Raw genomic sequence first — 11,519 nt, forward strand, 5'->3', positions numbered from 1 at the left:
TGCAGTTCTTTCCTACAGTCTAGAAGTTTCGTGGCTGAATCAGTGGAAAGGGACTGTTTATGTAGCCTTTCCAGTGTGTTGATCTGTGTTATCAGTGTTTTTATTTGTATTTCCCTCTCTCTCTTGCGTTTGGAGCCCATCTTAATCAGTATACCTCTTATGGTACATTTGTGGGCTTCCCATACTACTAGAGGATCTATATCTGGGGTGGTATTTTCTACAAAAAATTGTGTCAGATTGGTGGTCAATTCTTTGGTTAAGAGCGGGTCGGTTAGGATTGACGCGTTCAGCCTCCATGTCGGTTGTCTTTTTGTGTGACTCAGTAAATTCATGGTGAGGGATATGGGTGAATGGTCTGATATCGTTTGTACGCCTATGTTGGTCCCCGTCACTTGAGTGATGTCTCTTTGTGACACAAAAAGGTAGTCCAGACGGGCATACCTTGAGTGTGGTATAGAGAAGTGAGTATAATCTCTTCCGTCTGGGTTTGTAAAACGCCAAGTGTCTATCAACTGCAGAGATTGCAAGAGGGATTTGATCCTTTTAAGGATTTTGTATGAAATACATGTTTTTCCATTTGACGTATCCGTTAGAGGATTCAACGGTATGTTAAAATCTCCTCCTAAAATCAAACATCCCGATGCAAACCCCGCAAGTTTCCTGACAATGGTTTCGCAGAAAGGTACATGTCGTCTGTTAGGGAAATAGACATTGGCTAGTGTTATTGGAGTGCCTCCATAGGTTCCTTTCAAGAAGACAAATCTGCCTTCCGAGTCGCACAATTGTTCTGTTAGTTCAAAGGGGGCTTCCCTACTAACCAAAATAGAGACCCCCTTTGATTTTGACTCGGTGTTAGTAGAATGGAATGCCCTCGTAAAGTATGAGTCTGTGAGTTTTGGAGTCTGGTGTGTTCTGAAGTGAGTTTCTTGGAGATAAACAAAGTGTGGCTTACCTTTTTTAAGCTCTCTTAGTGTTGTGGAGCGTCTTTCTGGGATGTTGAGCCCCCTTATATTGTGCGAAATTATCAACGGGCATTGCCCCAGGGAGGAATAGGCCATGGCTGGAGATTAGGAGGAGGTGCTCGGTCCACCGGTCTGCAGAGATAACACAACTTTAGTACAAAAAGTCAGTATTTAATCGTTCACCTGAGACAACAAATCTGCAATAGCACTACTATATGCCTGGAAAAAATATTTATAGTAAAAGTTAAAAAGTTAAGTAGAAAGAGATAAGAAAAGAGGATAGTAAGAGAAATATTAAGTTTCAGCTAAGTATTGGTAGGCCGTCTCGCGAGGGAGCTGACCACCCCGTCCGCGGACGAAGCCCACCAAATCTATATGTTGTAACCCGCGTCCTTTTTTCAAGACCGCAAGGCACACTGTGGGGTTCGAGGGAGGCGCAAACAACCAAGTGTCAGCACACCTAAATAAAAATAAGAAAGATAAAAAAAAAAGGAAAACTTTATCCTAAGTGCTGCACACGCAGCCGAACTGTATTAATAACGTATAACAGTGCTTAAAGGAGAATCACACCCGACCCTGGTGTGTATCTTAAATTTACATTAGTTTGTTAAGTTTGTTGGTCACTAAACCCGTCCCGCATGTGTTTTATATGGGCCGAAGATATCAACCTACGTGTTTATCTATTGTCTCTAATGTGAGTAAATAGAAGTATATAACATTTAACTTGTTCTCACAATACTAAGCGTCACCCATACCCAAACAATATAACATATGGCCAAGGTATAGATTTCGGGGCATGAGGTGTTTCTATGCTTAGCTTGGTAGCCAAACTGCCCAGTTTTGAAATATGGTCTTGAAATATGTCCATACATCCAGCCGATCAAGCTTCAGAAGATTTAAATTACGGGTATTGCCTCGGCCGCAAAAAGATCAATTTTGGGTTATAATTGGGAGCCAAACAGGCCAGTAGATAGCAGCTCCTCTTGCTGTAATAAGAGTTTATGATTCAGCTCTATTCGTTGAGAGTGGCCTATCTTCCGTGGCGATGTTCAACGGGCATGGCTGAGGCCACGGGTAACAAAGACAGAAACAAAAAAGAGAAAGAAAAAAAATCACAATTGCCTACGTTGGATGAGTGTATTTGAGTCAATATCAAAAGGAGCCGCATCAGCCTGTAGTGACCCTGCGCCAACATGTGTATAATCTCTAAGCATGTCTTAGATTCTACTTTACCCAACCATGGCATGAGTCCCTGTAGAGATGCTGTGTGGTGAAAGCAGGCAGAAAGGAAATCCATCAGTCAACGGTACAAGAAAAAACAAAAAAAAAAAACGTAATTTTGCAGAATAGGGAATAGTGACCAAACAAACCAAAAGTTTGGTATTGTGCAGGCAGGAAAGTTTGAGGGCAGCTTGGTCATTCGTCTTCTTGATCCCTGTGGACCTCAATCAATCTCTGCGGGGTTCCCAACTTGGAGCTGCTTCCGCGGCTATGTTTGTATTTTTTAGACAGCCTCTTGTCTGGTGTGGTGGAAGGCGAGGACGGTGGGGTTCTTTCCAGTGGAGGCTGCAGGTAGTCGGCATACCATTCCGGAAGGTTGATCGGGTCCAGATCCAATGCTGCGCAAAAATCTGAGAGGTCCGCTGGTGTACGTAAAGTGCATTGGCGACCGTTGTACGTGACCGTAAGAGCGAATGGGAAACGCCAGGAGTATCTCAGTTCTTTCTCCCTCAGTTTCTCCAGCAGTGGGCGTAATGCACGTCTGTTACGTAACGTGATCTGAGAGAGATCCTGGAAAAGCATTATTGTCTCTCCATTAAAAATGATTTGGTCATTTCTCCTTGCTTTGCGCATTATTTCTTCTTTCAGCCCAAAATTTTGTAAACAACAGATCACATCTCTAGGTGGCGCTGTGTCGAGACCTTTAGGCCGGAGCGCTCTGTGTGCCCTTACAAATTCAATTTCAATGTCCTCCTGCCTTTCAAGTAGGCTGTTAAACACTCTTTTTAATGCTGGTATAATCTGGTCGGCCTCAACTGATTCAGGGATTCCCCTGACTCTTATGTTGCACCTCCTGCCCCTGTTATCGAGGTCCTCGATGTGTCTGCTCATCTCTATGAAGTGCTGTGACTGTGTGGCTGTGGTTCTCTCAAGATTGTGGATGGCCCGGTCTCTGCGTATTCCCTCTGCCTCTGTCACCGCCATTTTTTCATTGAGGACAAGCATGCTTGTTTTTAGGTCTGTTATAGCAGCCGAAAATGTAGCTTTGATGTCAGCTGCAAACACTGACATATCGGAGAATGTTAGAGGGTGATCTTTTTTGTGCTTACCCCTGGCCGAGCTTTCTGGGGCTGACTGAGAGTCCTCGCTGCCATCATCCTCCTGGTAAGTCGGCGCCATTTTAGATCTGGTCCCGCTGTTACGGGCCGCCGGCTGGTTTTTAAAGATCTCCGCAATGTTCTGTGTCGCTGAGGACACCGAGTAGCGGCGTGTGCGAGATTGCGGAGTCGGGTGAAGCTTCCTGCTCGGCATCTGAGCGCTGTGGGTCGGGTGGATGGCTGTGAACGGCCGCGTGTGCTGCAGAGCTCCTTCACTGTGCTGCCATCTTCATTGCGCGCCAAGCCACGCCCCCCTCATTAAATCTTTATTACGCACATATGACACCCAGATGAATATTCTGGTTTGTCCAGCTTAATAATGGACATTACTTTCTAGCGCCACATTTTTGGTATTTTATTTTGATTCACAATTGGTCTGATTGTTATGTTGGCTGCTCCCGATTCTTTCGTTGGCGCAGTATTTTTCCCTACACCCACTATCAGACATGAATATTTAGGAACTGTGTTTGATATTGCGTTCAGATGGGATGAAGTCACCCCAGGAAAAGCAAATTTTGAAGATGCACACCAATTTACGAATGTCAACATGTGCTAGCTGCCATCTCGGGGATCAAGGGACATGTTTTGGGGGAGCAACCCCTTCCTCTCAGCTACTTTATTATTGAGGAAGGGGTTGCACCCCCAAAACGCATCCATTGATCTCCCGTGATGCAGATAGCACATGTTGACACACTGTGTGCATCCTCAAAATTTGGCTTTTCTAAAAATCGCTTAAATATTTTTAACATTGTAGCACACAAAAAACAAAGGGATTTGGAGGGGTTTTAAACTCTCCCCAAAACATCAATGATGTTATTATTTTTTTGAATAACATCATTGATGTTTTTCTTGATGTTTTCCAAAGCTAAATTACACCCCATGATCTCCCTAATCAGGATCTGGGCACTTTCCGAGGTGAAAGGATCAGGATCCACAACATCACGATCACCTAAAAAGATAGAAACACAAAAAAAAACAGGTATTATAAATATGCCGGCATCCATCTCTTACCTGAGTCTGTGGTCGCAGACACTCACCTGTTGCGGTGCCAATTTCCACCACGTCTTCCTCCTGGTCTTCTTGGGTTGGGGGTATTTCCCCTTCTTCCCGAGGTGGGGGGTCTGTTGTCTCCTCGGATGAGTGGTGTCCTTCGAGTCTTTTCTCCCCTATGTAAAACAAAAATGGTATACTTAGCACACAGATATTTTATGGCAGAACTATAAATATGAAACATTGCTTGGAAGTGGTGTACAATTGTCTATTTTTGCAGAGTTCCAAGATGTAGAATTTTTATTGTCCATTGTCAAGCTTCAAGACTTTACCTGTTTTGTACAAGCTTCACAGATGGAGACCCCCCTATAGTATACACTGGAGCACCTGTGTGGGGGCCCCTAATAAAAAGGGTGTTCTGGGGTCCCACACTAGTGCTCCAGCGTCCAGATGTGAAAACAGCTGCTGAGTGTCCTCTCCTTACACAGAATCTAGTGTGCATTTCATTCTAGTAACAAACCCATCTACACAACCAAATATTTTTCATACAAGTAGGCCCTAAAAAATGTGGGCAAATGCATATGGCCTAAACAATGGTGTTTTATAGGCCGAAAGAAAAATGTTTCATACAAACGAATAATGTGCCCATGAACATGAAAGTTGCCATTCTATAAACTGTACAACACTTAAGAAAAGCACATGGAGCAGCACGAACGTAATACAGACAAAAAGAATAGGAACACAGCACAACTACTTACTTTTTTGCAGCACTCTCCGGATCTTTCGGTACTGCTTGGGCTCTCTTAATTTCAGGTCCGACCACCGCTTCCTGAGCTGATCTTTCGATCAACGTACCCCTAAATTCCGGTGCAGACTTTTGACCACTTTCGCCATGATCTTGGCCTTTCTGATATTGGGGTTGAGGTAAGGTCCATACTTTCCATCATATTCGGCCTTCTTCAGGATGTCGACCATCTCCAACTTCTCACCAAAGGACATATTTGAGGCCTTAAATCGTCCCCTTCTGGATCGGGACGTTTCCAGATCCGGGCTTTCCTCCTCCTCGTTGCTTCAATTAGCACACACCTGCTCTGACTCCGCCATGTGCTCTTCACCCACTGCGCCGAACGAAAAGGGGCGGGGAATAGACTAGAAAGAACGTCAGGGGCGGGCGGAGTTACACGCATGCGCAGTGTGTATAAAGCGTAACACGCGTGCGTAGTACGTACGATCTGTGAGCGGAGGAAGGAGTATCGGAGGCGCTGATCCTGATAATGAAGGTAAGAGCCAAACTTGGGCCTATACTGCTTCTAGATTGTGGCCTATATTGTAACTAGATTAGGAGAGTTTTGGCTGACATTAGGGTTTGTCTTGTGTTGTATCTTGCAGTGAAAATGGATATCTTGAAAGATACCGACTTTATGGCAATCTTCATTGACATGTTCAGGGAGCTGCCTTGTCTGTGGGAGATAAACCACCCACATTATAAGAATCAAACAAAGAGGAAGGCAGCCCTGGATCAATTGCTGGAAATTGTGAAGTAGGTGATCCCCACGGCAGACATGACCTATTTGAAGATCCTAATTGGTGGCCTGAGGAGCACTTATCTAAGGGAGCACAAGAAGTTCCAGGATTCCCAGAGATCCGGAGCAGCAGATGACATCTATGTCCCCAGGATGTGGTACTATGACAGGCTGAATTTTCTGGCAGGTCAGACTGAACCCAGGCCAGCACTCTCCAGTCTTCCTTCCATGCTTCCTTCCCCCCCAGCTGAGGCTTCTGACGCCCAACCTGGGACTTCCAGCCAACAACATGTGGAGGAGCCCAGCTTCAGCCAGGTATAGCATTCCTCTAAATATTTCAGGTTGTCCAATCAATGATGTTAACTAGATGTTAGTTTGGAGTACTAATTTATGATTGGGATTGATGATGCAGAAACTAAAACCATGTCATTTTTTCATACACAGGGAAGTCTCAGCCAGGAGGTGGCAGGGCCGAGTAGGCTGCCTGATATCCAGGTCCCTCCCCTACACCCGCAAAGAGAAAGTGGCAGGAAGAGGAGTACCTTGGAGGAGGCTGCCATAGGCCTCTTTTGGAAGGCTACAGAGGCCCTGACAGCCCCCCACACTGTGGAGGAGGACTTTGCTGGCATAATTGCCTGCAAAATGCAGCGGATGGAGGAGGGCCAACAACTCATGTGTGAGTCATTAATTTTGGAAGCTCTCAATAAGGGGTTGAGGGGCCAAATAACATCTGCTACCCACATATGTGACCTCACACATGGTCCTCCTCCTCCTCCAGGTCCTTCTACTTCTCCTCCTCCTCCTCCTCCTCCAGGTCCTACTAGTCCTCCTCCTCCTCCAGGTCCTACTCCTCCTCCTGCCACATTTCCAACACCTGAGCCACAGCCAGGAAGGAAGCGTGAAAAGAAGACCAGAAAGTGATGACCCTGGATCCAGTCTAGTCTGGCAAAAGATGCAGCCTCTTGTGGTACCACAGCCTGGGGACACAGATGTCATCTGCTGCTTTCCGGATCTCTGGGACTTCTGGACCAGACTGCAGTGCACTCCCTTACATATGGACTCCTCAGGCCACCAATTTTGATGTTAAATAATTGATGTCTGCCCTGGGGGTCCAAGGCTTCGCTAATTTCTGCTGTTTCTCCAGCATTGCCTCCCTCTTTGTTTGGTTCTGAGCCCTTAATAAAGGATTTTTGATTTCAATTATACTCTCCTATGTGTGTTTTCCTTCAAAAAGGACAGTTTGTTTGTGAGGATTAAGGTACATTTGTAAAGTACAATGTGAAATTAACAAGGGACACCAACACCAAACAAGCTCCTTGAGATTAAATAATATAAGATATCAATGGTGTTGTGGTAACTTGACACACAAAACACACACAAAAATATTATGGAGTAAAACTAAAAATAAAATAAAACAAAGATCAGCCTTGGAAAAAATACAAACCTAAAAAAAAAATAAAAAATTCTGCCTTTAAAAAAAAAGAAAAAAAAAACACAACACAAAAATATTTTTGTCAGATGTGACAAATCAAAATATATTAAGGGAATCCCGATAAATAATAAAGAAAGAAGTTTGTGAGAAGTCTGTGTGAATATGAGCAGCAAAACTACTTCATTCTTCTCACATTATAAAGAAGAAGAGAGTGCGCTGTATTAAACCATTTTTAACATTGCACCGTGACAAAAGTGTTGTATCCATTGCAAACGCTAAGTTTACCAGACCGAGCTGTTCCGTCTCGGAATTTCTTCTGAGCATGCGTGGCACTTTGTGCGTCGGAACAGGCCACACACGGTCGGAATTGACGCGATCGGATTTTGTTGTCGGAAAATTTTATAGCCTGCTCTCAAACTTTGTGTGTCGGAAAATCCGATGGAAAATGTCTGATGGAGCCCACACACGGTCGGAATTTCCGACAACACGCTCCGATCGGACATTTTCCATCGGAAAATCCGACCGTGTGTGCGGGGCATAACAGTTTTTTTCGAATATTGCCCTGTATTTAACTTTATCCATCTCCCTATCAACCCTGACCAGCTTCCCTGTCCCTGCTAAAGAAAACAAAAAAATATTTTTGTCAGATGTGACAAATCAAAATATATTAAGGGAATCCCGATAAATAATAAAGAAAGAAGTTTGTGAGAAGTCTGTGTGAATATGAGCAGCAAAACTACTTAATTCTTCTCACATTATAAAGAAGAAGAGAGTGCGTTGTATTTCCATCGGAAAATCCGACCGTGTGTACGGGGCATAACAGTTTTTTTCGAATATTGCCCTGTATTTAACTTCATCTATCTCCCTATCAACTCTGACCAGCTTCCCTGTCCCTGCTAAAGAAAAGCATCCCCACAACATCATGCTGCCACCACCATGTTTCACGGTGGGATGGTGTGTTCAGGGTTATGTGCAGTGTTCGTTTTGCGCCTCACATAGCGTTTTGCTTTTAGGTCAAAAAGTTAAATCTTGGTCTCATCTGACCAGAGCACCTTCTTCCACATGTTTGCTGTGTTCCCTTACATGGCTTCTCGCAAACTGAATATGGGACTTCTTATGGCTTTCTTTCAACAATGGCTTTCTTCTTGCCACTCTTCCATAAAGGCCAGACTTGTGAAGTGCACGACTAATAGTTGCCCTGTGGACAGATTCTCTCACCTGAGCTGTGGATCTCTGCAGCTTTTCCAGAGTTACCAAGGGCCCCTTGGCTGCTTCTCTGATTAATGCTCTCCTTGTCCGGCCTGTCAGTTTAGGTGGATAGCCATGTCTTGGTAGGTATGGTATGTCTTGGTAGGTAGGACAGCTATGTCTTTTCCTATTGATTTTGGGAGAGCCATTTCCGTTTGTTTTGTATTTCTGTATAAGGGGTTACGTCCGGATTTAGTTCCGGGTGATCCGTAGGTCAATTCCGTTTGGTGTACTGTAGCCATGGTTACTTACCTGGTATTTAGCGCGGGTGCCCACGACGTTCCTCATCTGCTGATGAAGTCCCCGCCCACTGGGACGCAACGCGTCCAGAACGAGGTAGCGTCGTGACGTCACCCGCGGCCACTGCGCATCTGCTCTGCTGTTCGGAGGAACAGGAGATCGCCACTACTGCTTGTCTGCTATTACCAAGTACTTCACTTGTGAGTGTTTTACCATTTCTTATATAGTAATAAAGATCATTTTATACGGAGAGCACTATTTTTGCCACTTTTATTTCCTACATGTCCTTATTGGAGTGCCCTATATTGGGTCCTTGATGGTCATTGATGAAGATTTGTGTAGCCGCATAATATTTGCATATTATATGCCAAGAGCGCTTATGACCCTTTATAATTAAAGGGTCCACAACACCAGGTGAGAGGCCATTTGTTTCTGTGGTGGTGGGCTCCTGGAAACACCATTTGCAAACACACAGTCCTTTCTACCTTGAAGATCTGTTTGGACCTGATTATATGGACTTTTTTTATCTTTACACCGTGGTGGATTGTATTGTGTTTTATCTCAATTTTATTCTATTTTCTCCATTTATTTAGCGCTGCACTGTCTGTTTGTTGATGTTTATTGAGGGATTTGATTATTGGCCCTAGTGTTCAGCTGCTGTTCTAGTCTATACCATTTTGCGCTGATTCATTTTGTTTATCTAGGTTTGGGGTTATGCCATGCTCTTTCCATTTTTGGATGATGAATTGAACAGTATTCCATGAGATGTTCAAAGGTTGGGATATTTTTTTGTAACCTAACCCTGCTTTAAACTTCTCCACAACTTATACTGAGATTAAATTACACACAGGTGGCTTATATTTACTAATTAGGTGACTTCTGAAGGCAATTGGTTCCACTAGATTTTAGTTAGGGGTATCAGAGTAAAGAGGGCTGAATACAACTGCATTCCACACTTTCAGATATTTATTTGTAAACAAAAAATTGAAAACCATTTATCATTTTCCTTCCACTTCACAATTATGTGCCACTTTGTGTTGGTCTATCACATAAAATCCCAATAAAATAAATTTACAGTTTTGGTTGTAACATGACAAAATGTGGACAATTTCAAGGGGTATGAATACTTTTTCAAGGCACTGTAGTGAGCTGTCAAAATGTTCACTTATGGCATTTTAGCCATCTTGGAGTAAGGTACTTAGATTGTATTGTAGTGTCCTGCCCAGTATGCAGAGCATGTGGCAACGCGTCCAAGATTGTACACATCAGAAGATGACCACAATCAGAAAACAACCTTATGAACATCACTGTGGCTGTCTCCAGAAGTCTCACTGGGTTCATTCGTATGTCTCCAGAACTTACCCAGTGCAAGAAACCGGCTTTGGCCTCTCCTGGAAGGTTGGTTCTTGGAAAACAATTCCAGAATGGACCACAAAAACTCCACCAAGCAGAATGTCACCAGATTGTGAGACTGTATCCATTGGCCAACCCTGGAGACTGCAGCCAGGGCTAGACTGACCATCACCCAACCACGAGAGGAGGAGGAGGACCTGCAGGAGTCTACTCATGATGGCCACTCAGGTGATCTTAGCGATCTGGAGATGGACCCTTCCAGATGAAGTCCTATTGGAAGATAACAGATTTGGGGGTTAGTCTATTATAGAACAGACTCAGAATTTAGAGTATTACACAACAGATTAGAGGTTAGTTTAGAGGTTAGGATATTATATGGTCTGAGTTGACTTTTGTCACATTGATTTTAGAAGAAGATTAGCAATCTATCAGTATAGAGTATATAGTGTGAAAATCTGGCCATGGCTGATTAAGTTTTAATTTTATTCACCATCATCTGCAGAGCTTTCACAGTAAACTAAGGAGTGACAGAGTCTTCCTACTACTTTTAGAGCTTTGTAATTACAACTGCCCTGATCTGCAGCTCTTTTTTCTTGTTCAATGTTTTTATTATTTCACTAAAAGTACAGGTCACAGGGAATACAAAAGGCCAAAATGGAATGACATAGGAAGATATAGTTATGTTGGCTCAAAACAAGAGCGGGGGTGACAAGGGAAAATTAAGCACAATGTGTCAAAAATATACATGTAAACATTGAGAGCACCAGAGTGTCCCCAGACAAAGTAAATTTCCCCATATGAGTTGTAACGACACCCCGAATATGAAAGAAGTTAAACTTGTTTAGGACATTCCATACCCAAACACAAAGGCAGCTACTGAACCCTTCTATCAGCCGAACAAGTAACCCATACAAATAATTTTCCCCTAAGTACGAGACAAAGCTCTGTCTTGAGGTTCAAGCAGGAATTAATCTTTATTCAAACACATGTTATACAGGGCGGGTTAAACTGTCCTATGACAATGGACACACAGGTCAGGTGTGTTTAACTTATCATCAGTAAACAGTCTTAACAGGGGGGGCTGCTGGAGGAATCCCCCCTCCCTCTTTCCTCACAGCAAGACACTTAGACATCCCATAATAGTTGAGGCAGACAGCCACAATAGACAATAGAATACAGTCACACCCCAACCATCACAGCAAATAGTACACAACATAATGAGACAGCACACATTATATATACATATATACAGCATTGAGTCTGACTAGCACAGATCATAGTGGGGTTCTCATTCACCTTGTGCCCCTATTAGTGACTCCCGTCACAATGGCATATCCAGGGTCTCCAGAGTCTGTGTGCCTTGGGGGACATGGACCTGAATCTAAAGTAACAC

General features: G+C 43.7%; 1 protein-coding gene across 1 annotated transcript in view; it reads right to left on the reverse strand.

Moving 5' to 3' along the window:
• Positions 1 to 10,254, reverse strand: part of LOC141141093 (extracellular calcium-sensing receptor-like) — a 32,102-nt gene extending 21,848 nt beyond the window's left edge. Inside the window, exon 1 of the mRNA XM_073628802.1 lies at positions 10,136 to 10,254. Within this exon, the coding sequence (XP_073484903.1) occupies positions 10,136 to 10,254 (119 nt within the window). The remainder of the gene's footprint in view (positions 1 to 10,135) is intronic.
• Positions 10,255 to 11,519: the final 1,265 nt, after the last annotated feature.

This window comes from Aquarana catesbeiana, linkage group LG04 (genome assembly GCF_042186555.1).
Source record: "Aquarana catesbeiana isolate 2022-GZ linkage group LG04, ASM4218655v1, whole genome shotgun sequence".
Taxonomy (NCBI): Eukaryota; Metazoa; Chordata; class Amphibia; order Anura; family Ranidae; genus Aquarana; species Aquarana catesbeiana.